Raw genomic sequence first — 27,416 nt, 5'->3', positions numbered from 1 at the left:
CTGAATACAGAACTTGCGCCCTAAATTACGGCAGCGTAACGTATCTGAGATACGTTACGCCGGGTGGATAGATACACCATTGTATCTGAATCCAGCCCAGAATGGATAGATTAGGTAGATCCTCACATTACATCGTTTAGGTAAATCTAAAAAGATTGTACAGTCAGATTGTAACATGTATTGTGACCCTTACAAAGACACAAACTGCAGTAAAAAGGTATTCTTATGCCTCTCCACTTTATCTAAAACTGACAAAAAAACAAAAACCCTTGATTGCTCTTTAAGCCAACATTTTAAGTTTACTGGCTGATATCACCATAGAGAAGAAATTTGTAAGGCTGTCAACACTTCAAATAAAATGCTACTGTTCCCAATGCTCGAAACACCTAAAAACAGAAGAAAACCAGAGCTAGGTGTGGATAATTTTTGTAACAGAATGTATAAGATGTTCATGATGCAATAGAAGTCATTTTTGTAACAATGTAGTCGGATGCAGGAAGACATGTGAGAGGAGAGGTTAAGGTGTGTATAACACAGATGACTTGTTTGTGGGGGCCCTCCTATGGGTGTGCAATGATGAGTTATGACACTTACAAGTTCCACATTCCAAAGATTCTTATTCTGCCGGAATATGATATGGGAAGGACTTTCATGGGGTGTGGATAATATCTTGGTACCACCCCAGGATTTATAGCCATCCCTAACCTCATAGCATAAGCCACAGTGAGAGGATCTGTCATTATACAGACAGCAGCTGCTACAGGTTAGTGCTACCTTTACTTCCTATGTGCCTTTTAATGCTATCCACGAATACTCCGTAAGGATGTTGTTACTTATCTGTTCTTGTGTAAGGGATACAGAGAGAAATAGACAGATGGATATACAAAGATAGGAAAGAAAGAAACAGAAAAAAAAAAAAGAAAGAAAGAGGAAAACAAAAGAGAAGAAAGAAAAAGAAAGAAAGAAAGAAAGAAAGAGAGAAAGAAAGAAAGAAAGAAAGAAAGAGAGAAAGAAAGAAAAAAAAAGAAAGAGAAAGAAAGAGGAGAACAAAAAGAAAGAAAGAAAGAAAAACAAAACGAAGAAAGTAAGAAATAAAGGAAGAAAGCATAGTAAAGAGTACATGTGTAGTTGTTGGCATAAGTAAGAAAGCAGTGATTGCATGCTTGGACAGGGCACAGTGTGACAGCTAGAAACAACTCTTTGATGATTAGGTCTCTGCTATACAATCTGGCAGCTAGTCTTATTGTTGCCTTTATTGTTCTTCCCCTCATTTTGGGGCGAATGTAAAGTTTATTTTACACTTTTCTTTTTTAAATTGTCTAGAAATAGTAGATTCTAGAAGTTATGTGTTGTCTGCTGTAATGCTAGAACCACATTTATTTTATCTGTATATCTTTAATGTTATGAACCCCACAAGTTACTTTTTGCCTGAATTTACACGCTAGGTATCTATGTCATGGAGTGTTAATTTAATTGACTTTGAATTTATCTGCTTACTGTATAAACATGTTGGTGCAGGGAAAGTTTCCATTAGGTTTGCTTGATTTCTTTCTGGTTAGGAGGGTTCGTAGTCACTTTTTTTTTTTTCCTGTGCTGGAGTAAATGTATGCCAAAGGATCATTTGTGAAAAAATATGTGTTATGTAGGAAATGAAGGCTCGGTTCACCCTGCCGCGACTTGGGATCCGACTTCTGAGACCTCAAGTTAAGAAAAAGTCCGGTGTTAGTCAATGCTGGCTGTCTTAATTAGCACTACTGAAGTCACTCCGACTTTAGAAAAGGTTCCTGTACTACTTCAAGATGACTTCTATCCGACTTGTGCCCATGGACTTTAATGGAAGTTGCCTCCAAGTCAGAGCCTCATCTATATTGATGTGATTTTGATCCGACATTACAGGAAGATTACCCAGGCATTACCTGAAAGTTGCTTCAAAGTCACTACAAAGTCTTGTAAAAGTGGCTTCAAAGTCGCATCAAGTAGTACTCAAAACCACAGCAAATCACCAGGAAGTCACCTGACAAAGTCGCACCGTAAGTCCCACAAGTTTCAGGTCGCGGTATTCTGGACCGAGCCTTAAATGGACTTTAGTGCAAAGTAAAGTCTTCAGTAGAGTGCATGTATTTTGATGCCTTCATCTAATGTTGAGCCACTGAAAGGATAATGTAATCTGGCATTCTATACATCATAAATGTCAAAGTAAAAAAAAAACAATTAAATATAACCAAATGATCTCCAATGTTCTGTAATGAAAAACATTTTAACATTTAGTGAGACCCCGTACATTTTTTTTAGTTTAAAGCATATATATTAGAAATAGACAATATTATAGGTTCATAAGTATTTGTTGATTTCCCGGAACATATTAGCAAGCATATTGTGTGAAGCCTGCTATAGGCTCTTCTTGTACAAATGTATTAGTAGCTTTTTGTATGTTGACCATTTGTGGTCTGTGTGGCTATATATCACAATATACTGTATATTTAAAATGTGTCTGAAGCCAAAACTTTTAAGCCGGGTCCACATTGCCATGATTTGGATAGTTTCGGATAGTGTTTTTTTTTTTTTACTAAAACTGGAGAGTACAAAATCTGGTTTAGGTTTGCATGGTAACTTCTAACTTCAGCTTGTTCAATTAAACTTTGACAAACAACCTGGAAGCTGATTGGTTTCTATGCAGAGCTGACCCAGATTGCACGGTCCAGTTTTTATAAATCAACCTCAGTGTAAATGGTTAGAAGCCCTGTCCTTTTTCTGCTGTCTGTGTCCTGTTAGGGAGATTTCCCTTCACATCCTGTCATTGAGAGCAAAAGTTACTGGTGTTGTCACCGTAATAGGTGTATCCCTATTGGAAAATTTTCCCTGTTATGGAGACTATTCTAAACTTTTAGCTTTCTATTATTTTCTTTTTAGTGATCAACGGGACAAATAGGGTGAATCTCTCCAGAGATTACACAAAACCTTACAGGAATTAGGGTAACCTATTCACTCTGTCCAAAAATAACACAAATAAACATCATATAAAAGTATCTGTATATTAGTTGGTTTGTCTGGTGTCTGTGGTTATGTTATATTTTTCTCACTATACTGTAGATGAGATTTATGGACAGCAGCACACTACGTTCAGAGATGAGAATGTAGAGTTGGCAGTTCATCCAGTAATGTGAGTGTCAAAGGACACTGTGCTGACTGTGTGATAGATGTGTAAGTAGAGGATAAGGAGGCTTGTAGAGGGAGGGTGTGACCAGTTTTTGGCAAAACTTCCTCCTTAATTTAGTTTCTTTTTTTGGTTTCTGTATTGGGCGGATAAGAGAGGTTGCTGGCGCAGGCTGGAGTCTGGGTGTTTCGAAAGAGGAGGTATAAAGTTCAGAATAACAGGGAAGAGAGGGGTCTGCTTGCAAATATTCGAGACTGCACAGCAAAAGACGTAATTGTTCTTGCCATAGAGAACTTCTAGCACTGTTTTTAAGAGTGCTTTAAACAGGAAGCTAGTTAGAGGGTGTAGCTTTTGGTAAAGCTGAGTTTATTTTTATCTATTTTTTCTAACTGTTTTCATCCACTGTATTGTGTAGGCAGAATCAAGTCAGCTTGATACTAATTAACACTGAACTTGGAATTACATTGCTCTTTTCAATTACTACTGTTAGAGCCCTGCAAGTTCTCTCAAGATTTATGGGACAGCTTTCTAACAAGACTGGTTTAGCTAGCTATTCAAAAAACAGCTTATGCTACTTAAATCCATATTAATCATGATATGACAAGTTAAGGTTCTGTGCGCCTGAACTAAATAACCAGCACAAGATCCAGAGGAGGCCTGGCACACTGGATTAGGTAAAACAGAGATGATATGAAAAGTTGAATGCAGAGTAAAATCCCAAAGGGCGTTATGTAGACCCTTAAGCTCTAGATCTCAAATGTCCCTCTCACATCTTTAAGAAAGCAGTTCCTAAGCTTTTATTTTATTCTGTCACTCTCTTTATTTCTCATCCATGTGTGTTTTTTTTTTTCTGTGCAGGTTTTTAAAATATGACTCGTGTTCCAGAAAGAAAGAAGTCCTGGTGGCTTAATTGCTGTTCGTGTTGCTCTAGTAGAAGAGGAGAAGATGTAGAAGAATATACAAGAGCTCCAGGAGACAGAAATTCTGGGGTGGACAATGAATCGGGAGGACACCGAGATGGATCTCAACCAGGTAGAGATGGAGACAGACCAGGAACTACCCTAGATGACCTGCCTACAGTTACTCCAGGTGAGGACTTTTTACAACTTTCTCTCAGCTTGTCTTTGGCTATATTTTCTGCAAATGTGCTCTGTAGCACAAACTACGCAGATATGAAAAAAAACCTTAAAGCTGGGCTCCTCTCAGTCAGCTAAATACACCATTGCCATATATACTGTATATAAAAAGCAATAGGTGATCCCCACACACGTTAGTCCTGGATGCATGCTGTAGAGGATACCCAAGTAAATATAAAGCTCAGGGCACTTACAGGCATTTAAAAGAGCATAAACAAATCCAAGCCTTTATTTACCTACATTTCATTTGGTTACAGTCCACCATCAACAAGGCAAGGTGGGCTGTGACCCACTGAAACGTTGGTGAAAAAGTATTGGATTATGTATACCTTGTCAAATACCTGTGACTGCCCTAAGCTTTATGTTTACACATGGGTCCTGAGAGTTACTCAACTCTGCGATTTAGCACAATTATTAATCTCTTAATAAATGCAAGGTTTACTTTCACCCAAAATTGTGATTTTGGAGTGAAAGTTGTATGAAAATATTTATAAAACAGACCCTTTAAGCAGCCCTTATATAAGTAATTTTTTCATTCAAAAAGTGAATTCTCCCATTGAGCTATTGTATTCTAACAATAGAGAGACTTCCCCACCATTAGAATGCTTTGATCAGCGCGGCCGGCTATAGCCAGCCGTGCTGATCAAGTGACAAAATTACGACAGGGTTGTTGTAAAGAAGGTGATTGATTGATTGAGATCTGTACAACCTCCCTGCCCATACACAGAATGAAATTTGTCCGGTCCCTGCTGAACCAGCTGAATTTTGATTCATGTATGGTGATGCTTCTTCATTTTCTTTTAAAGTTTGGAATAAGTCCCATAGCAGGTTGTATTTCCTAGCTGCAATGTAGACTGCACTGGATGTCAACTCTGCTGTCTGGAGTTCAGCTTTAAAATATAGCAAATACATATTGTTTTGGTCTGTTAACTATACAATTGATATACCGTATAGCTGTTCGATAAGAAACAAAACACCTGTTATTTCTGCCAGAAATCTTGTGAGTTGATAACGTCATGTGCTCTTTGCCTGTGATGTTATTGCTTGGGTTGTTCTCAGCTCTATCTGTGAACTATAGAACACGCCCCCCCCCCGTATGTTATGAAAAAGAGTAGAGGGGTAGATGCTCTGTAGTCCTGCCCTAAGGGGGAAAACTCTGCTTCTGTATAAATACAGTACAGTGAGTGAGTAGAAATTGTGTTACTGGCATGATCACCAGATGAAAATAAGGGAAAAAATAAAACTAATACAGCCCCACATCTAAGGACTGAAAAATTTGAGTTCCTATGTTTAGATAGGTATTCACTGTATGAACTTGTCCATATAATACTTCTCTACAGCAAACCAATCTGAAGACCTGTTGTTTTTTTTTCTATTTCCAGGAGGACCTCTGAAAATTCAGAAAGTGGATCTTCTCCCATCTCGGACTGGTGAAAATCGTCGATCTCATCACACTGATGAATATGAATGTGAAGATCTAATTGTAAGAAGGGGACAACCCTTCCAGATCTGTGTTACTTTCCAAAAAGAATTTGGCAGAAATGACCAAATCTGCATTTTGCTACAACAAGGTTAGTGAGAAGAATGTGATGTGCTGACATTATGAGTCAGATAATGAAATGTATATTGTTATAAAAAGACATTTAGTTACCACTTCAGCTAGGTTGTGGCTATTGAGTATCTTTGATATTCTTATGCTGATATTTTTTTTATTCCTTATTTACGACTATGGCAAAGGTACAAACATATGATTTCCCATAAGTGTCTCAGGTGCATCTGAGAATCAACTAAAACATATCATTTGTCAATTTACAACAATACAGAACATGACATGGTATTGATACACTGTCATTTTGACTAAGATACATTGGTTGAGCTATGGGAAACCCCTACAAATAGCAGGCATAGGACATCTTGCACCAGTACTGTCCATTAACAAAAAAAAAAAAACATTAAAAGGAGTAAGGGTGTGTGTAGGCAGGAACAGTCTATTTTTTCAACTGCAGGTGGTGCTCAACTGCAGTGGCATTGCAGAGGGAGAGGAAGTCGGGAGGATCCTAGTTCCTCTATGGTTTCCTGGGTCACAAATGGGCAGCTATCCGGTTGGATTTTAGCACCCCATACGACCCTGACAGTCATCTTGGGTTAGGCAGAGTCTACCTAAGATCCTGGCTCCCGGGCCTGGTGCACATTTTACGTGCTGTTAGAGTAGGAATAGGTCACCCATCTGTCAGGGATAGTGTTTAGCGTCAGGGGGAGGTTCCAGATGAGTAGGGAAAGTGCACGGACACGGCAACCTTCCTGGAAGCCTCCCACTTGGGTACGGACCGGCCAGGCCTCATTCTGCCCCTCAAGACAGATGCTGTCGGCACACTTGAGACTTTTTGCTTCTACTTATCGCAGTCACATCCTGTGAGTGCCCCAGTCAGGATGGTTCCCTGTATATAGGCAAACTTCAATTACAATATATTTCTGTTCTTTGCACCTAGACTCTGGGTATTTTCTGCTGCCACACCACGCTGCACCTACCCACACGTGGAGGCCAGGAAAAGCAGCCACTGGTCTTAGAAAAATGGTGGCTTCTTTCCTAAAATTATGATAAGCACAGCTATGTGAGTGTTGTATTGTAGATCCCTACATGCAATAAAAGAAGTAACAGAAGATTTTCTAAAATACCTGAAGACATTTTTTTTGTGTCTGACTCCACTCTGGTAATGTTAAAGTGACTTAAAGTGGGACTGAAGGTATTTCCTGAAGGTAGACTGCAAGCAGGCTGGCTATTTATCGCAGAAGAGTCATGCAATGTTTCTTCTGCAATACAATTCACCTGCCTGCCTGCTTGCAGTCTTCTGCAGCTTGTAAACTGAGCTGTGTATGTGCAGCTCAGCTTACATTGCCGGCACGGTCCCTGTGTGCTGAAATGACTGATTCCTGCGCATGTGCAGGAGTTATTTCATCCTGCGCCGGCCAATGGAGATGCCCGAAAACCAGCACCCGGGGAGAAGATGCCAGCGCCAGCGAGGGACCCTTTGCAGATTTCAGGCCATTACTAAGGACGTAAGTATAGTGCCTTAAGTTCCGGTTTAACCATTGTTTGTTTCAGTTAGATTAACTGACCTGTCCCTAGCAGAAAGATTACGTTAAAAATGTTGGGTAATGTTGACCGTTGATATAAGATGGTTATTTCAACATCTGATTTTAGCTGCAGTTCTTTTCTTAATCATTTTGCTTATCTCTTCCGACGGTATATTTTTTCAGTGTTCTGCTTTGTAACAGTCACCCTCACTCTTTCAGGAAATGGCCAAGCAATCAACTTACCCCTGGTAAAAGAGTTTGATGAGGGAAACTGGGGATGTCAACTGGCAGAAGCAAGTGGACAGAATGTCATTTTCTGGGTGAACACTTCAGCTCAGGCTCCTGTTGGAAAATACCAGCTCAGTGTTAAAAGTAGCGGAGGAATATGCAGTGACGCTAAACTAAAAGTCTACGTTCTGTTTAATCCTTGGTGTAACAGTAAGTATGACTAACTTTCCTTATGAACCAATTATCCATTCATTTTCTTGTTCCTTCTGCTGATATTTTCTCTTTACTCTTAAGGTAAACCAACTTTTCAGAAATCCTGTCTGCAATTATCTATGTTCTTTTTTTCTAGTGGATTCTGTATTTTTGGATAATGAAGCATGGAAACAGGAATATGTTCTTAATGAGATTGGAAGAATTTACTATGGTACTGAGCATCAAATTGGTGAACGTTCATGGAACTATGGACAGGTATGATTGTGGACATTCTTCCTTGTAAACCTTTAAAAGTCCATGCGCCCTATACTGATATTCCTGTTTTGACTGAAGGCTTGAGGAGCTTGAAGGTCATAAACACTAGAACAGGATCTTCCTAACTCATTTCATTTAATAGAACTTTCCATCTCCCGTTGCAAAAGTGGAGTCTTTTTCTGCCTGCTGCATTTTCCATAGTCTAAAGAAAGATGTAAAATACAACAGAAAGAAGGAGGCCCTCTCAAAATTGTTTCTATATCTGCTACTTGCATGATAAAAACAATGGGCAAGTTCCACGAAGAAGTTACGTCGGCGTATCTATTGATACGTCGTGTAACTTCTAGGATGCTCCGGCGTATCTTTGTTTTGTATCCACAAAACAAGATACGCCTGAAGCTGGGCTAGTACGCCGTCGGATCTAAGGTGCATATTTACGCTGGTCGCTAGGTGAAGCTTCCGTTGATTTCCGCGTTGAGTATGCAAATTAGCTAGATACGCCAATCCACAAACGTACGTCCGTCCGGCACATTTTTTTACGTCGTTTACGTAAGGCTTTTTCGGCGTAACGTTACCCCTGCTCTATGAGGCGTACGCAATGTTAAGTATGGACGTTGGGCCAGCATCGAATTTTCGGTGGTGTACGTCGTTTGCGTAAAACGTTCGCGAATAGGGCTTTGCGTAAATTACGTCCACGTCGAAAGCATTGACTATTTGCGACGTGATTTCGAGCATGCGCACTGGGATACCCCCACGGACGGCGCATGCGCCGTTAAAAAAAAACGTCATTTACGTGGGGTCAAGACGTATTATCATAAAACATGCCCACAACTTAGTCATTTGAATTGCGCGCCCTTACGCCGACACATTTACACTACGCCGCCGTAACTTACAAATTCTTTGTGGATACGGAAAATACGCTGTAAGTAACGGCGGCAGAGTGTATCTGTATGTTTCAGAATATCCTGTATCGCGTAAAAAAAAAAAAAGTTACAGCTTTATCTTTTAAAAGATTTGACTGGTTTTGATTATCACTGGAAATTAAGATGTATATGTCAAAATCTATTTTTTTTTATGAGTGTTAACAGTATTTCTCTTAAATTAGGTCTATTTATGCTAGTTCATGACAAGAATCATATGATGCTAATCTTTATTTTATTATTATTTTTTACCTACAGTTTGATAAGGGGGTTCTGGATGCTGTAATGTTTATACTGGATCGTAGTGGTATTGCACCTGGATCAAGAGGAGATCCTGTAACTGTTTCCAGAGTTATTTCTGCCCTGGTGAGTCCTACTCATCTACTAATCTAAATATGGAAAGATAGAAGCATTTATGTTGATGATTCCCCAAGATTTCTGCTTATTAGTGAACACCAAATAGCCTGTTTTAAGAGTTCGTATTCCTAAGTGCAAAACCCCCAGTAACCAACTAGAATCTATTTTGTGTTAGTGACTTGAGTTAATTCTGCTTCAGTAGTCTGGATTACAGCATCTAATTTGTATGCACTAAAAAAGTCCTATTTACTGTTTAGTGTTTCATGATAAAGTTCAGTTTATTACTGTACTTCAGACCAAGTTATAGTCGTAAACTGCACAGGACAAATTGCAGCTGATGTATGTATGACAAACTGTGCACTCAGTGACTGGCTCATATTTTCTAACCCTGTTTACTTGGATTTTATATATAAGCATGACTGACATATCACAAAATTCCTTCTGCGTCTGCTGAATGTGGATTATTATTATTATTATAGCGTTTACTCTACCTACAGTTATGACTATAGCTAAAATTACTGTTTTTAATGGTGTAAGTAGTGATATTATCTATGACTATAATGACCAAACATTACTTGGAAAACGTGTCACTGTCTGTTAGAATGAAACATTTTAATAATTAGCACATTACTCACATCATGCAAATTACTGTAATCAGAATGATGAAAATTTTTTTAATACATTGCCTAAATTGTATTTTGTGTATTATTTGCTGTTTTTCATACAGTGGAATAACAGATAACCTTCCTGGTCCTTCTTCTCTTATTAGGTAAATTCTATGGATGACAATGGAGTTGTTGCTGGAAGTTGGTCTGGTGAATATGCTGATGGTGTGAACCCAGTTTCTTGGGTTGGTAGTGTGGACATTCTGCTTCGTTATCACCAAAGTGGTTGCTCTGTGAAGTATGGGCAGTGCTGGGTGTTTGCAGCTGTCACCACCACAGGTAATGTTGTATGAGGAGATTCTTAAATGTAATAATATGCACATTAATAATATGCCCTGTTAGTTATGTTAGAGAAGATATAGAATATGATGTATTTTTCCTCAAGAGTGCCAGTGGTGTAGGAATAATCTTTTCAGAGTTTGTAAATGAAATTGAGCTGCTGATATAGGGCTTATGGGGACTACCCTATTTAAAAACCCACTCCTTCACCACCACCTAAAACAAGTGTGCAAGAAGGGCAAGATGGGGGGTCATAGAAGTAGAGAGGATTGAATATATGTAAGACAGGGATTAGATTCAGGAAGTCTTAGGCCCCGTACACACAGTCAGTTTGGTCCGATGAGAATGAACCGAAGTTCATTTTAATCGAACCAAACCGACCATGTGTATAGGCTATCGGTCTATTTTCCTTTGTCCAAAATTTTAAAACATGCTTCAAAACCAAACCGATGGACCGCTGCCCCATCGGACCAAACCGATGGTTAGTACAGAAAAGCATCGGTTCAAAACCCGCGCATGCTCAGAATCAAGTCGACGCATGCTTGGAAGCATTGAACTTCGTTTTTTTCAGCACGTCGTGTGTTTTACGTCACCGCGTTCTGACCCGATCGGATTTTGAACTGATGGTGTGTACGCACATCAGACCATCAGGCCACTTCAGCGGTGAACCGATGAAAACGGTCCGTCGGACCATTCTCATCGGTTTTGTCCGACCGTGTGTACGGGGCCTTAAGGTGACCATGTTGGCTGTAGGAGGCATAGAGTGGTTGTGGTTGGGGTTGTTGAGTCTGGAGTAGTGTAGGAACTCTGTACTGGGTTTGAGGTATGTCAAGCTACTGTAGTTGCTTTTCATATAAATGGAGTAGGTCAACCTTTACTTATTATATCACCTAAATTATTCTAGTGCTACGTTGTCTTGGAATCCCTGGACGTACCGTCACCAATTTTGCCTCTGCTCATGACACCGATGGCAATTTAATATTTGATGTGTATTTTGATGAAGATATGAAGCCAATAGAAGATAAAAACAGTGATTCAGTCTGGTGAGTGATGGAAAAATATTTATATATTTTGACATGCATTTAATGCTAATGGTTAAATATATGTAAATAATCATATGTTGATTTTTGAATTCTTCCCTAGGAATTATCATTGCTGGAATGACTGTTGGATGAGACGTCCAGACCTGCCTGGTGGATATGATGGATGGCAGGCTATTGATGCCACACCTCAAGAAACCAGCAATGGTAATGCACTACAATGTTGCATATGCATATTTTGCTTTTACCCCCTTTTTTTTCCTCAAAGATTTCTTGATTCCAATTCTATATTGTTTAATCATTTCATATGTTTTCTTTTTTCAGGTATATACTGCTGTGGCCCATGTCCCCTTTTGGCCATAAAGAATGGCTTAGTGAATATTAAATATGATTGTGGATTTATCTTTGCTGAGGTAATTTGAATTATGTGTGATACGTTCACAATGATTGTACTATATATGCATTCTCTTGTATGTTGATATTTAGTAAATCACTGACCACAATAAATGGTCTTTAATTTATTAAGAGCCGGTTCACACTTAGGTGGCATGACTTTGGGGGCGACTCCGCAAGGCGTCCTGAAGACGACTTCAGAGGCGACCTGCAAAATGACCTCTGTATAGAAGTCAATGCAGGTCGCCCCGAGCCGCCCCAGAAGTCGTACAAGAACCTTTTTCTAAGTCGGAGCGACTTGCGTCGCTCCTAATAGAACAGTTCTATTGCATAGAATGGGACGCGATTCGTCAGGCAGCTGCGAGTTGCCCCAGTGTGAACCGGCTCTAACATATTTATTTATTAACATTTATTTATTTATTAACATAAATGGTAAGCAAACTAAACTGTCTGCTGTATTTCACACAGGTAAACAGTGACAAGGTGTTCTACCAGCGGCAGCCAAATGGCAAGTTTAAGCAAGTCCATGTGGAAGAACGAGCAGTAGGACACTGTATCAGCACCAAAGCTGTAGGATCAAATGCAAGGGAAGACATCACTTACCTGTACAAGCATCCTGAAGGTAACACATTCACCTAATTAATATTTACATTTCTAAAACGTGTAGAAGTAGTACAGGTTGAACTTTATATATTTATGAGAAGAAAACTCTCCTTCTTATAAAGAGAGATGCATCAACATTGTTCAGATGGAAAGGAATGGTGATTCTCAAAGAAATGTTTTAATGTAAACGAAGATCATTTAAGATTGCTGGTAGCCCAAATTTAAGGCCGCACAATTCAGGACATCCATGCTATGTATGGCCACTCCTCGTGGTTCTGTTGCTCAGGAACAGCACAGTCAAGGGGTTATACCGAAATCTTCTCAATATGTCACTTACTAAAAGCTATGGTGACAACATTACATTTTTATGTCATTATAACCTCCCAAAAAGGGAGTTATTTTGTGGCCCCAATAGACACTAGGGACTAAAGTGTGCAATCAGATTCATTACTTTTATTGCAATGTTTTCCATCATGTTATAATAAAGTTTAATTTTTAATTCAATTCTTTCTGGCCTTATTTTGTACTTCACTGACCCTACTTTTTTATCATCAGGTTCTGCTGCAGAACGTGAGTCAGTGCAGACAGCTGCCAAATACGGCAACAAGCCCATAGCAGAAGTTGCTACAGATGTGTCAAGTGATGTATCACTTACCATTGAGTCACAGGATGGTTTCAATATGGGCAGTGACATTAATGTCCGCATCTTACTGAAAAATGGCTGCAGTAGTCGGCGGTCAGTGTCCTTATCTATGGCTGTTGCTATTATGTTTTATAACGGTGTCTGCAAAGAGTCATTCAAGAATGAGACCTGCAATGCAACTCTAAGCCCTGGAGAAAGTAAGTTACAATATGCCAATTTTTTTTTAAATACTGAAGTGGTTAAAGATATGAAACAGAACAGTAAAAACAGAATGGGGAGTATAATGGGAGAAGGAGCAAACACAGAAGGTCATAAGGTGGATATGCTCTACATCAGTGGTTCTCAACCTCAGTCCTTAAGTACCCCCAACGGGACATGTTTTGGGAACTTCCCTTAGATAAAATAGCTCTTATTAATACAATATCATTAAAACATGGCCCATTGGGGGTACTGAGGTTGAGAACCACTGCTCTACATCACTGTTAAGAAAATTGCAATTAGTCATATGAGGCTAAATAGGGAATTTTACCTAGGCATACCGTGATTTTTTAATCCCACTATCAAGCTTAATTATAACTTCCATTAAAAAAAAAGTTAATTTTAAAATAGATTTTCACTTTGAAGTAAAAAATATTGAAGGTTGTATTGTGCAACCTGGGGGCTACACAGGTATACTGCTAAGGTATAAGGTTTACAAATCCAACCATAACAGCTGTGGATGCCTGGGATCACAAGCATTATCTTAACATCTTGAGTCTCTAATGCCCTGTACACCAGAGCAGAATTTCAGGTAGAAAAAAGTGGGATGGTTTTTCCAATGGAATTCCGCTCAAGCTTGGCTTGCATACACACGGTCACACAAAAGTTCTCTGAACGCGGTGACGTACAACACTACGACGAGGCGAGAAAATCAGGTTCAATGCTTCCGAGTATGCGTCAAATTGTTTCCGAGCATGTGTGTTTTTTTTCCCGTCGGAATTCCATACAGACGAATGGATTTTCCGATAGGATTTTTTTCCGTCGGAAAAATTGAGAACCTGCTCACAAACCTTTGCTTGCGGAAATTTCCTGACAGCAAAAGTCTGATGGAGCACACACACGGTCGGAATTTCCGATAAAAAAAGCTCACATCAGACTTTTGCTGGCAAAAAATTCCGCTCGTGTATATGGGGCATAAGAATCCATTAAGTGTTTTACCTCTCCAGCCCCCTATCAAAATCTCGATATCATTTTCCTCCCCTTCTTCACTTCCTTAATTCCTTCATTTTGCTGTATTAGTCTCTCATCTACACCCTCTCTACTATTTTCAAAGCCCCTTTATTTCTTACTGGCTTCTGCTGTTGTGCAGCCACGATGGGTATGTAAACATCTGGAAATAAAGGCCTGGTAGGAACTTCCTCAATCTTAGATAGCATACAGAATTGACTCCCTCAACAATAATAAATGCTACCAACTTACCTCCCTTTTTCAACAAGTTAAAAAAAATAGGTTTTGTATCAGCATTTGGTATCCACTGTTATTGAGAATACTATGAGAAATGCCACCGACTACTTACTTTAATAATTTTTTTATCATAAGAAAAAAAAAAACACAGTAGTTTTTGGGTGGATTGACCTTATAAACTGTGTTTCAAGTCAGGTAATAATTTACTCATTAAGCAGTTATGTGAACTAGTGCTGTAAATGCAGTTAGTTATAAGGTGCTAAATGAGTATTGCGTGTATAGGGATAGGAATGTATGAGTGTATACTATGTACTTTTATCATCCTATATCAGCTGGTTTTATATGTATGACTCTTAATAAATCCTCTTCATGGATGGAATTCACAAATAGTCCTCAGTTTTAAATAGTCACATGTTTATTAATGAAATACCAAAAAGTAAATTCACCAGAGGACTGCCTGTTAACACATCTAATACAAATGGCATGTCTGTCTTTACATTCCAATGAACTCATTGCCATTGTAATACCATGAGGTCAGAACATTTTCTACATAATATTTGAGTATACCTTTCATTTATTTTTGTTTTCTGTATGGTAAAAAGTTTTTCCAAATTCTAAAGCAAATCAGTAGCCAGCCACATGACCAAATGGGCTAAACTCAGCTGAAAGCGTTTAGGAATCTAATGTTAAGACAGTAGTGAGGGACTGAAACAATAGCATTACATTATGTATATCTTTGCTTTTCATTGTATATCATTTATTATATTGAAGAAAAAAAATATTTCTCCATATATAACATATTTATGTCATTCTCCTTTATTTCCTTTGCACAGCTAAAGCAGTTGGGATGATGTTACCTTACAGTGAATATCATACACAGCTGGTGGACCAGTCAGCCATGATGTTAACAGTGTCTGGAATTGTGAAAGAAAGTGGACAGAAATTAGCCAAACAACACACCTTTAGAATAAGAACCCCAGATCTTGTGATTAAGGTATTCTAATATTCTGAATTACTACGGACTGAGTTTATGCTTTAGCACAGTTTTTGCTTGTAAGCTCCATAGACTTGGCATTGTTACAATATAAATCCCCACCATACAAGGATGGACTGGCCATTGGGACAACAGGGAGTTTCCCGGTGGGCTGATGGCTCAGTGGGCCGGCTTCAGTGACAGTGGCCGCCGCCCCCCTCCGCTCCTCTGTCTCTCCCTCCCCGCAGCGCTCACCTGGGGGGAACCAAGAAGCAGGAGGAGGACCGGAGGAGCAGGGAGGACGACAGAGGAGCATGGGGGGAGGGGACAGACAGCTGACTCAACAGCTATGGCCTGGGCGTTTCTCACTTCTGCCTAATCTTGTCCCATAAGGGGGGGCACCAAACTGATTATTTGCCCAGGTGAAATAATGTCTAGCTTCCACACTGGTACTGCCTATAAGAGTACCAGTACCAGCCGTTCTACTCTAATAAAGTAGAACGGCTAGTGAAGGGGGAGAGGGGACTTCTGTGGCCGGGGGTGTGTGGGAGTTGTCCAGCCGCCGTGGGAGAGACCTGTCAAAGTGGGCCAGTCTGGATGAAGTCCAGGGCCAAATTTTTGTCCCAGTCCAGCCCTGCCACCATATACAGCTAGCAGTAGTTAGTCACATTCAGGTGGACTTATTGTTAAACGCTGACTGTATTTTACGCCATATCCATCCATATCTTCAGCTGAAGAGGTTGTTTGGATAAGCTGCAAAACATCTTCAACAATACTGGACAAAATCAGATAAATGTGACTTACTAATACTAGCTATACCCAAACTTGGTAAATTAGAACATTTACATGCACAGACTATACAGAATTTATAATATGTTTTTTTTTGTTTGTTTTTTATACTCATGTTTTGCTGGGTGGAAATGACTGCAAATGTGACAAACAAAAATCCCACAGTTCACAAACATACTAGCCAGCAAAGGTGTCCTAATTAAATCCTGTATCTAAAGTTATGGTATAAAGAAAGTTCTAAACCATACATAAAAGCCACACACCACTATCAAGGTGCCTCTCAAGAGTACTTTGGTTTTTCTGGAACTAGCAGTGTTAAAAAATACATTCACCGGACACTTTATTAGGTACACCTGTTCAATTGCTTGCTAGCACAAATTGCTAATCAGCCAATCACACGGCAGCAACTCAATGCATTGAGACATCTAGACATAATGAAGATGATTTGCTGAAGTTCGAACAGAGCATCAGAATTTGGAAGAAAGGGGATTTACGTGACTGGTCTGTGTATTTCAAAAACTGCTGACCTACTGGGATTTTTTACACACAACCATCTCTAGGGTTTACAGAGAATGGTCAGAGAAAATGAAAATATTTAGTGAGCGGCAGACGTGGAGGAAAATGCCCTGTTGATGTAAGAGGAGAATGGGCAGTAGAGAGGCAACAGTAACTCAAATAACCACTCGTTACAACCAAGGTATGCAGAATACCATCTATAAATGCACAACACATCGAACCTTGAAGCAGTTGGGCTACAGAAGATTACACTGGGTTGCCACTTCTGTCAGCTAAAAACAGGAAACTAAAGGCTACAATTCGCACAACATTGGACAACAGAAGATTGGAAAAACCTTGCTGGTCTAAAGAATCTCGATTTCAGCTGTCACATTCAGATAACAGGGTCAGAATTTGACGTAAACAACATGAAAGGATGGATCCATCCTGCCTTGTATCAATGGTTCAGGCTGGTTGTGATGGTGTGGGGGATATTTTCTTGGCGCACTTTGGGCCCCTTAGTACCAATTGAGCGTTGTTTAAATGCCACGACCTACCTGAGTATTGTTGGCCATGTCCATCCCTTTATGACTACAGTGTACCCATCTTCTGATGGCTACTTCCAGCAGGATAATGCACCAGGTCACAAAGCTCAAATCATCTCACAACTGGTTTATTGAACAGGACAATGAGGTCACTGTACTTCAATGGGTATCCACATTCACCAGATCTCATCCAATAGAGCACCTTTGGGATGTGTTAGGATGGGAGATTATAATCATGGATGAGCAGCTGACAAATCTGCAGCAACTGTGTGATGCTTTCATGTCAATATGGACCAAAATCTATGAGGAATGTTTCCAACAGCTTGTTGAATCTATGCCATTAAGAATTAAGGCAGTTCTGAAGGCAAAAGGGGCCCAGCCTGGTACTAGCAAGGTGTACCTAATAAAGTTGCAGGAGAGTGTATATATCAATAATAAAACTGAAAGCAAGCCTACCTGAAAGATATACCTAATGTCCTCAAAATGTACAGTGATACAGGTCCAAACTGCAAAAAGCAACAGAAAACCTCTCCTGTTAGTTTATATGACAGAGGAAATGGGAACAACAGAAATTATTATAAATACAAAACACACAGCACACTACCTTTACTGCTGTGAGGAGAATTATGGAAAAAATTTTTGGAAGACCATTCACTTATTTAAAAAGACATGGCTTTAACAGAACAGATAACTGAATTGTTGTTTCAGAGGAGGCATTTTTCAGGAAAGGTTAGGCCCCTTTCAGACTGGGGCGGGAGCTGCGGTGGCGGTATAACGCCGCTAAAAATAGCGGCGCTATACCGCCGGAATTGCCGCGGGTATCAGCCGCTAGCGGTGCGGTATTAACCCCCGCTAGCGGCCGATAAAGAGTTAATACCGCCCGCAATGCGCTTCTATAGAGGCGCATTGCGGGCGGTATTGCCGCGGTTCCCATTGTTTTCGATGGGAAGGAGCGGTGAAGGAGCGGTATACATGCCGCTCCTCTCACCGCTCCAAAGATGCTGCTGACAGGAGATTTTTTTGTCTCCCGCCAGCGCATCGCCTCAGTGTGAAAGCCCTCGGGCTTTCACATTGAGTCTGCAGTGCAGGAGTTTTTCAGGCGGGATAGCAGCGCTATTTTTAGCGCTTTACCGCCTGAAAAACTCCTCAATGTGAAAGGGGCCTTAGGGATGGCACTAAAATGTGCCAACTGTGATCCAAGTGATTCCAATGGCTATTTGGGGGCAACATATGTATTGTAAATTATTCATTGGAGGCTCTACTATGAACTAATATTCCAGTCTACTGTCAGTATTTTTTTTCTCACATGTTTGTTGAGCAGGTGCAGCTCTTTGTACCCACCAAAACACATTCTGGAAGGGGCTCTGCTCATTGGAAAGGGGTAGAGATGGGGATTGTGTTGCTTTCCTGGGAGTGTAGTTCCACTACTGCAGCAGTCACCTTTCCAAAAAAACTGGAATGAATTACGTATGGAACTTCCCTGTCAAAAATCTGAATTAAAAGTCTAAGGCCTCGTACACACGATCAGTCCATCCGATGAGAACGGTCCGAAGCAAGTTCCTATTTTTTTGACCGAAGGTTAACTAACCGATGGGGCCCACACACAATCGGTTTGGACCGATGAAAACGGTCCACCAGACCATTCTCATCGGATGGACCGATCGTGTGTACGCGGCCTTAGGGATAATATAATGTCACAAATATTTTGCTTTTATTAAGAATTTAAGGTGCCCTTGGGACAAATATTAAAGAATGTATTGTTATGTCTGTATTACAGGTGCAGGGTAACCCTGTGGTTGGCCAACAAATTGTGGCAGAAATCATATTCCAGAACCCTCTTCAGACAACATTGCACAATGCCTGCTTCCATGTGGAAGGACCTGGTCTTCAAAGACCAAAGATTGTGCAAGTTGGGTAAGTTAACTCATATATGTCTACCTCTTTTGCCCTGTTAACATTATGTTATTTTTCATCAAGCCAATCATTTTAAAAAATTGTGTTAAATATAAACCATTCTCTATAGAGTATCTAGTACCAACATTACTTTTAAAGAAATAGCATACAGCAATTAACAGTTCAATCCACGTTACTGTTTTCTGGCTTGAAAAGCACAACATTTCAGGACGCTAACACATTTTACAATGTTTTCTTCTCTACAGAGATATTGGGCCCTTGAAAACAGTCTCTATCAAAGAATGCTTTACACCTCGGCGTGCCGGATTGCGTCAGCTTGTGGCTAGTTTGGAAAGCAATGAGATGAGTCAAGTACATGGAGTGACTGAAGTCATGGTGCGAGAGAATTAATTTGATGGCTTCAAAGCAAGCCTGGTTTACTCATTCAGTATTATTGGATGACATGGGAACATAACAAAGACTTTATACTGAAAAGACATTTTTAATGACTCCCTCTCTAAGAAATCCGTCTGGAGCCTTCCAGAGCATTTCCAAAAATGTATGTTTTATGACAGAGGCTTGCCATCTAACAAACTAACAAGACAACTGGATATAAGCCCTAGAGGAACGCAAGCCTTGCAAGTCTGCCTATCTTGGAATATGGCTAGAAGGTTGCTATTTCCAGGATTTTGATTCACCGCAATCAACTTTAACTGCAACTTTAAACCACTCACAAATAAAGAAGCCATTCCATTGCTTTAAAAATCCAAATTGTGGAACGATATCATGTGCTCTACAATCAAGTGATAAATGTATGATCTCATTAGTCTTTAATGACTCCTAGATACCTTCTTTATGACTGAAACTTAGTTACGAAACCTAAGACCACTTGTAGCATAATGAGATGTTATGTTATAAGCTATATAGCAGACGTTTCATCATGTACATAATGTTTTGGGCATAAACACATGGCAGCATTTGTAGTATCTCTTTCTTAACTGTGAACCCTACTAAATTACTTCTAACTATTGTATATATATATATGCATAAATTATAAAGAAAATTGTATTGTTAATATTGTAGCATGCCGATGAAGAAACATAAGGAAATGTGAATAACACATGGAAGCATACTACATTAATGCTGCATAATTCTTAGTTCACCCTAAAATAAGTTACCATGCCGTCCACGTTCCACTGCATAGGTAACCCTTGTGTAGAAGAAAAGTTTATTGCTGGTTTACATACAGACATACTGTATCTTCCATTGACAAGTGTGCTTTTGTCATAATGAAGGAAACATGCCTATGGATCCAAATGATCACTGTTTGACTCTCTGTGTAGTCCCTGCCTACTGGATAAGAAAGCTCACACTCCGACCACCATAGCTGTCCTGTGACTAACGGACACACAAACTGTGATCACAAAAAGCACTGGAATTTTTTGTGCACTTTTTATTTCTTAATTTTATTTTATTGTTTCAATAAATATTTTATATTATTCACTATAAAGCGTCTATGTATATTTCACAACATGCCATGTAGAATAAAGTGCGCACTCCTCAACCTATATGATTAATGAGAAAGGAAGTATAAGAAAATGTTTCAGTGTCTGTCTAATTGACAGAAAGAAGGGGTGCCTCAGGAAACTGATACCCTAAGGTAAATAGAACGTATGTCTGTATAATATGACTCTGTGTTGCCAAAATGAATTGCGCCAGTCTCTGTTATCAAACTGTATTTATATTTTGAAGTCATAGGCGTGCGCAAGGCGTGTGCCTGGGCACACCCTAATCCTGTGGTTGGCAACCTGCCATTGACGAGCAGGTGACATGTTAACCGCAATCCTTCCTTGCTGACCCTCAGAACCTGGACAGAAGAGGCGGCGGCGGTGGAGTTTAGTGTAACCGATTTGTATTTTCCCCAAGCAGCAGCTAAAAGTAGGCTTCTCATTTTCTCTCTCTCGTCAACATACAGCTGCCACAGGAGGAAAATACAGGGGATCGGTACCAATATATGCCATCCCTCCTTTCCCTGTTACTCTTCCTTCTGTTGCTCGGGTCCCCCATGTGCTCCCTTGTTCCCCTTCCTCCCATTGTTTCAGGGTGGGGAGCGGGGAAGAGGCCGGTAAATATGTCAAACGCATATGTGTTGGAGCTTTGGGGTGCACACCCTAATGCAATAGGATACGCACACCTATGTTAGGAGTTGATTTACTAACACTGGAGTGAAAAATATGGTGGCATGGTAGCCAATCAGCTTCTAACTTCAGCTTGTTCAATTAAGCTTTTACAATAAAAACTGGAAGCTGATTGGTTTCTATGCACAGCTGTATCAGATTTTACACTCTCCAGTAAATAAACCCCAGTATTTCACATTTTCATGCAGATCAAGCTGAGCAGCAAAGGTGACAGTGACAGGAGGTGGGGCAGACTAAAACACACCAGGGATCTATTTGTATTCCTTAACCGGTGCTTCTGACCTCCTTCTTCAAGCTGCTTCTGCATTCCTATTGGCTTGTATAAGTAAAAAAAACAGTTGTGCTTTGCTCTCCTAAGCAAGCTTACTTCTTATGTTATGGTTACCAAATAACCTAATAAACACATTAAAAAAGAAAAACAGTTGCGACATACACAAATGCCCAATGAAGAGTCAGTATCCACAGCAGTAGAAAACTTAGACCCCTTTCACACTGGAGCTGTGGGGGTGTTAGCGGTAAAGCGCCCCTAGTTTTTTACTGGTGTTATAGCGGTGCTTTTGCCTGCTAGCGGGTACTTTTAACCCCCGCTAGCGGATGCAGAAAGGGTTAATAGCGCCCGTGTGGCTGCGCTGCCGAAACTGCTCCCAAACCACCCCAAAGATGCTGCTTGCAGGACTTTTTTCTACCATCCTGCAAGCGCACCGCCCCAGTGTGAAAGCACTCTGGCTTTCACACTGGGGTGGTTAGAGAGGCTTTTTTTAGGCGCTTTACAGGTGCCCCAGTGTGAAAATCAGGAAAATTTGGGACCAAAACGGGCGGATCCGATCGCATTCCCACCAAATGTGACTATACGTACCCTTGGCTGTGGTGCATCTCCAGCAGGAGTCCGGTGCCGAGGGGAACATGACCCTGTGGGTGGTCGGTACACGATACCATCGCGAAAGTACTTTATAGTTTTTTTCCTGTGCATAACTCGATATGGAAGACTTATGCGTGTAGAAAAAGGCTTTACGCCACTCCGCCTCACTAATGACTCTCCCTAGCTCTTCTGACCAAGCCAAAGTAAATTTGGGGAGGGCGCTATGTGTATGTCCTAGTATCATCTTATAAATCAAAGAGAGGGTGTGCCGTTGGGGGGAAGAAAAGGAGCAAAGTTGTTCAAACCCTGTCAGCGGTCTGTGAACTTGTTTAGAACCGTGGAGCGTCTTGCAGAAAGCCGTCAGGTGTAATTGTGTGAGCCAAGTCATCCTCGGGGAGGCCGGTGTCGGGGTCAGCGCGAGGGAACCTGCAACGGAATGAACAAAATTTTGTGCAGTGGGCCAGTCCTGTCTTTGATATCCAGCCAAAGAGTGGAGTCCTCTGCCCTCCGGGAGGTCTGGGTTGTCAAAAAGGGGAGTCAGTGGGCTCGGGTCAGTAGAAAGGGCGCATGTCTCCCTCTTACGGTACCAGATTGCCAAGGCGTCCTTAGTGAGGGGGGATAATCCTACCAGGGTTCGATGAGAAGAGGCATGGCCCCAGAGAAGGGCCCAAAGGTCCACCGAGGACATATCCTGTTCCACACACACTGCCACCTTACCCAAAGGGTGAGGGAACCACTCCAGGATCCGGGAGAGTACTGCCGACGTGTGGTAGTGTTCAAAGTCAGGGAGACCCACTCCCCCATTCAAGGTGGGAGAGCAGAGGAGTTTATGTTTCAGCCTGGGATGACCTCGCCTCCACACAAACTGAATAGCCATGGAGCGCACCGTGCGGAAAAAAGTCGATGGGAGGGCTATCGGGAGAGCTTGGAAAAGATACAAGAGCTTGGGTAGTATATCCATTATGAGTGTGCTCATGCGTCCGAACCACGACACTGGCAGATCCATGCGGGTTTCCGTGAGGTGTTGGAGTTTAGTCAGTAGCGGACTGTAGTTCAGGGCAAAAATGTCCGACAGCCGGTGGGGAACAGCAGTCCCCATATAAGAGATGGATTTCTCCTTCCATTGGAAGGAGAAATTGGGCTTGAGGGTGTCGAGAGTGGGGAGCGGAAGAGAAAGGTTCAACGCCTCAGTTTTAGACAGGTTCAGCTTGTAGTTGCTCAGCCGGCCAAACCGGTCGATCTCAGCTAAAATAGAGGGAATGCTAATGTGGGGTTGAGTGACATATAGGAGTAAATCATCCGCATATAGGGAAAGCTTACAGTGGGAAGACGGTGTTTGGATCCCGTGTATATTCGAGTTTGCTCTAAGTGCCTGGGCCAGATGTTCAATTACAAGGGAAAAAGGAGGGGGGAGAGGGGACACCCCTGTCTAGTGCCATTTTTGATGGGTAACGTACCTGATTGGATTCCGTTGACTAGGACTGTGGCGGAGGGGGTGGAGTACAGGGACATAATACGGGCAAGCATCTTAGGGCCTAAGCCTATTTGAGTAAGGCTGGCGTGCAGAAACGGCCAACCCACCCTATCGAATGCCTTCTCCGCGTCGCAGGAGAGAAGGCAAGCAGGGATCCGATGACGTTGGGTGTAAGCTATGAGGTGTATAGTTTTGGTGGTGTTGTCCCTGGCCTCTCGGCCTGGGACAAAACCCACCTGATCTCCGTGGATAATATCCGGCAGCAAAGGTGAAAGACGGTCAGCCAAGACTTTCGCGAAAAGTTTCAGGTCGATGTTCAAAATGGATGTGGGCCTATAATTAGAGCAATAAGATGGGTCTTTACCGGGTTTAGGGAGGACTGCTATCTGGGCTAGAAGAAGGGCAGAAGAGGGGGACGTACCATCATCCAAGGCGTTGAAAGCCTTTGCCAGGAGAGGGGCCAATTGAGGAGCGAACGTCTTATAGAAGCGTGAGGTGAACCCGTCTGGGCCAAGGCTCTTACCGTTTTTACGTTTTTTGATGGTTAGAAGGAAGTCCTCAACCGAGAGAGGGGATTCCAGTTCCTCAGCAGAGGAAGTGGGGATAGCCGGGAGAGCAGTATCTCTGATGTATGTGGGCAGATTGCCAGGGGATTCACTAGGTTGTGAGGGGGATGCAGGCAGCAGAGGGGGAAGATCATAAAGGTCCGCATAGTACCAACAAAACTCCTCCGCAATGGCAGAGTTAGTCTGCAGTTTGCCTTTATCGGGAGAGACAATCAGGGGGATGTGCTTTCTGCTTAAGCGGGACTGCAGAGTGTTCGCCAGCAGCCTACCACATTTGTTCGCCTGGGAGTAATGTGTAAAGCGCCCCTTATCCCTGGCCACCAAAGAGCGTTCAGCGAATATTTGCAGGAGATCCTTTCTGGCGTTAGCCAGATCAACCAATATGGTCTGGCCCGGCGAACGCTTGTGTGAGCCCTCAAGGGATGCGATAGTAGCGAGAAGACGAGTAACGTCTGCGGATCAAGCTTTTTTAAGAATAGACCCGTGTTGGATAAATTTGCCCCTAAGGACACACTTAAGGGCTTTCCACTTCGTAAGCGGGTTCGTGGCATCCTGGGCATGGTCAGTGATAAAGTGCGAGATGGTCTGAATGATGTCCTCAGTGCATGCCAAGTCCTAAAAGCAAGTTGTCGTTAAGTCTCCAAGAGGATCTAGGTTTATGGGTAGGGATCTCTCCCACGGTGACGTGTATAGGAGCATGGTCCGACCACAGCATGAGTCCGATAGATGCACTAGGGGAGAGGTCCAGTAGGGATTGTGAGATGAGGATATAGTCCAGTCTGCTATATGAGGAATGAGCGGGGGAGTAATATGTGTAGTCCCTATCAGTGGGGTGTAGAACCCTCCATACATCTACGAGGGAGAGATCCGTAAAGATAGAGCGCAGCTTGGTCAGACTAGCTAAGGAGTACGAGGACTTACCAGTTGACGTATCCATACGAGGTATCAGAGCAACGTTGAAGTCACCGCCCAGGATCAAGTTAGTCGTGCCGAACTTCCGTAAGCGGGAGATCACAGAGGTGAAGAACTGCAGTTGGTCCTGGTTAGGAGAATACACGTTAATAACTGTGTAAATCACATTTTTATATGACAATTTAAGAAAAATAAACCTCCCAGCGGGGTCCACATAGGAGTCTAAAACATTTGGCGTAAAAGAAGCATGGAATGCGATGGAGACCCCCTTGGATTTAGCCGACGGGTTAGTACTATGATACCAGGTAGGGTAATGTTTATGGAAAAGCTGTGGGACAGAATCAGACCTAAAATGGGTTTCTTGGAGGAGGAGAATTTGGGTGCGAAGCTTATGAAAATGGAATACAATCTGTCTCCGCTTCAGTTCAGGGAAGATACCGACAAGCAGCTAGGGTTAGCCATGGGGGTAGCGTAAAAGTAGAGGACGGATACTTACCAGGGAGGAGAACACCGCTTCCAGGGGAGGGAGAGGGGGGAGAGGGGTATGTGGGGAGGGGGATACAGGGTAAAGAAGAGAGAGCATAGAAAGAAAAAAGGCGAAAGAAAAGTCGGGCCAAAACGGCCACACTAATAGCGTTGCAAGCAACAGATCAGCCAGTACCCTAAAGGTAGCTGAAAGGCCTAAGGTGGGGGTCATGGTCACCGCGCGGGGAGAGCCCCGTGCACAACACAATTTTGCATTACACATCAAGGAACAACGGCAAGCTAAACAAATAATACAAGTTAAGGCGGGACCCCATGGGACTGTGCAATTGAACAAGTCTTACGTGCAGAGCGGGGATGTAAACCCACACCGCGCACTACAGGAGTCAGCGTCCCACAGCGTCCCGTCCAAAACCAGTGGACACACCAGAACATTTGCAGAGAAAAAAAAATAAAAAATAAAACAGTAGAATGACACATTCAACAATTAGGAAAAAAGAGGGGGAGGCCGGGGGGGGGGGGGGGGAGCCAGCCAAATGGGAGAAGGCAGTTCGAATCCGGGCAGGGCCGGCATCCGTGTGACAAATAGGGACCACCACGCTGGGGGGAACCGGGTACGGGAGCCAGTAAAACCAAATACCTTGCCCGTACATCCCAACGGGGGAAAGCGTCCCAGGGCCTAAACCTGCAAAAGAAGGGCACAGTGGTACCAAGTGGGCATAGTCACATCAGCCAGCAGAGGTGGACACGGAAGCCTCCGGTTTGGAGCGTCTGGGTTTCTTGCTCTGCCTTTTCCATCCGGAGGAGAGTTGAAATCCTGGGGTGGCAGCGTGCAATGGCCAGTCCGGGAGTGGTGTCATTGGGAGTTCAAAAGTCCCCAGGAATTTAGGGAGGTCACCCAGTGTGCGGAACACCACCGATTTTCCGTCGTGCGAGGCCGACAGCTGAAAAGGAAAGCCCCAGTGATATTTGATCTGTTTGGCCTGGAGGGCTCCCGTGAGGGGTTTCAGTGCCCGGCGAAGATCCAGCGTGAGCTTGGAGACATCAGGTAGCAAATGTATACGAGCCTCTTCAAAGAGGATGGAGTCCTGAGCGCGTGCAGCCTGCATAATGGCGTCTTTGACGGCATAGAAGTGGACTCTGCATATCACGTCTCTGGGGTAGTTCAGGTTGGGATTTTTGGGGCCCAAGGCCCTGTGGACCCAATCCAGTTCTATCGCGGATTCCTTGTCTTTCAGGAGTAGTCCATTAAATATGGCGGTGATCACTGAGGCTAGGTCTTTTTTTTTTTTTTTTAATTGTGTTTATTAAGTTTATGAACAGTACAGCGACATAACAGAAGACAATACATACACACACAGCTCATATGCATATAACATGAATCAGCATATATGTCATCATACATTGTAACATAGTGCTTCCTGAGAGATGAACATTAACAGATATAAACAGATATAAACAGGGGGGGGCTGAGGTGCCCCCCCCCCTCAACATCGTGCTCCCTCGGCGCGCCGACCAACCAATCAAAAACACATTATTCTCTATGCCCTCGTGGCCAAACATGTCATCTACTGCAAGTGTTCAGCCAGCAGTTTCAGCTTCAGCTAGCCAAGCTCGCCATATTTTGTCGTATTTCTGCGGGCACCCCCGATTTACGTACGTATCCCTATACAGGGGAAGGCTGGCTGCATCAGGGAGGGGGGAGGCTAGGTCTTTAGTTTCCACCGTTTCAGGTAGGCCGCGGACACGAATGTTATTGCGTCTGGCCCTATTCTCCTGGTCATCTTGAGATAACATGAGTTGTTGAATCTGGGCAGTATGATCA

At 42.2% G+C, this 27,416-nt stretch overlaps 1 protein-coding gene across 1 annotated transcript; it reads left to right on the top strand.

Moving 5' to 3' along the window:
- The first annotated feature begins 658 nt into the window (after positions 1 to 658).
- TGM1 (transglutaminase 1) lies at positions 659 to 20,609 on the top strand. Its single transcript, XM_040354738.1, has 15 exons — positions 659 to 763; positions 4,013 to 4,243; positions 5,673 to 5,861; positions 7,585 to 7,803; positions 7,943 to 8,061; positions 9,240 to 9,347; positions 10,108 to 10,282; positions 11,187 to 11,325; positions 11,426 to 11,529; positions 11,647 to 11,735; positions 12,184 to 12,337; positions 12,874 to 13,158; positions 15,238 to 15,398; positions 18,984 to 19,120; positions 19,366 to 20,609. The coding sequence occupies exons 2-15, from the start codon at positions 4,024 to 4,026 to the stop codon at positions 19,508 to 19,510; spliced, it is 2,244 nt and encodes a 747-aa protein (XP_040210672.1). The 5' UTR covers positions 659 to 763; positions 4,013 to 4,023; the 3' UTR covers positions 19,511 to 20,609.
- Positions 20,610 to 27,416: the final 6,807 nt, after the last annotated feature.

This window comes from Rana temporaria, chromosome 1 (assembly GCF_905171775.1).
Source record: "Rana temporaria chromosome 1, aRanTem1.1, whole genome shotgun sequence".
Lineage (NCBI taxonomy): Eukaryota > Metazoa > Chordata > Amphibia > Anura > Ranidae > Rana > Rana temporaria.
This window is presented reverse-complemented; position numbering and strand designations above follow the sequence as displayed.

Coding starts and splice junctions, on each gene's coding strand:
- TGM1 (XM_040354738.1), top strand. CDS start 4,024: ATGACTCGTGTTCCAGAAAGAAAGAAGTCCTGGTGGCTTAATTGCTGT. Junction 5,862..7,584: donor CTGCATTTTGCTACAACAAG/GTTAGTGAGAAG, acceptor TCACTCTTTCAG/GAAATGGCCAAGCAATCAAC. Junction 7,804..7,942: donor GTTTAATCCTTGGTGTAACA/GTAAGTATGACT, acceptor CTTTTTTTCTAG/TGGATTCTGTATTTTTGGAT.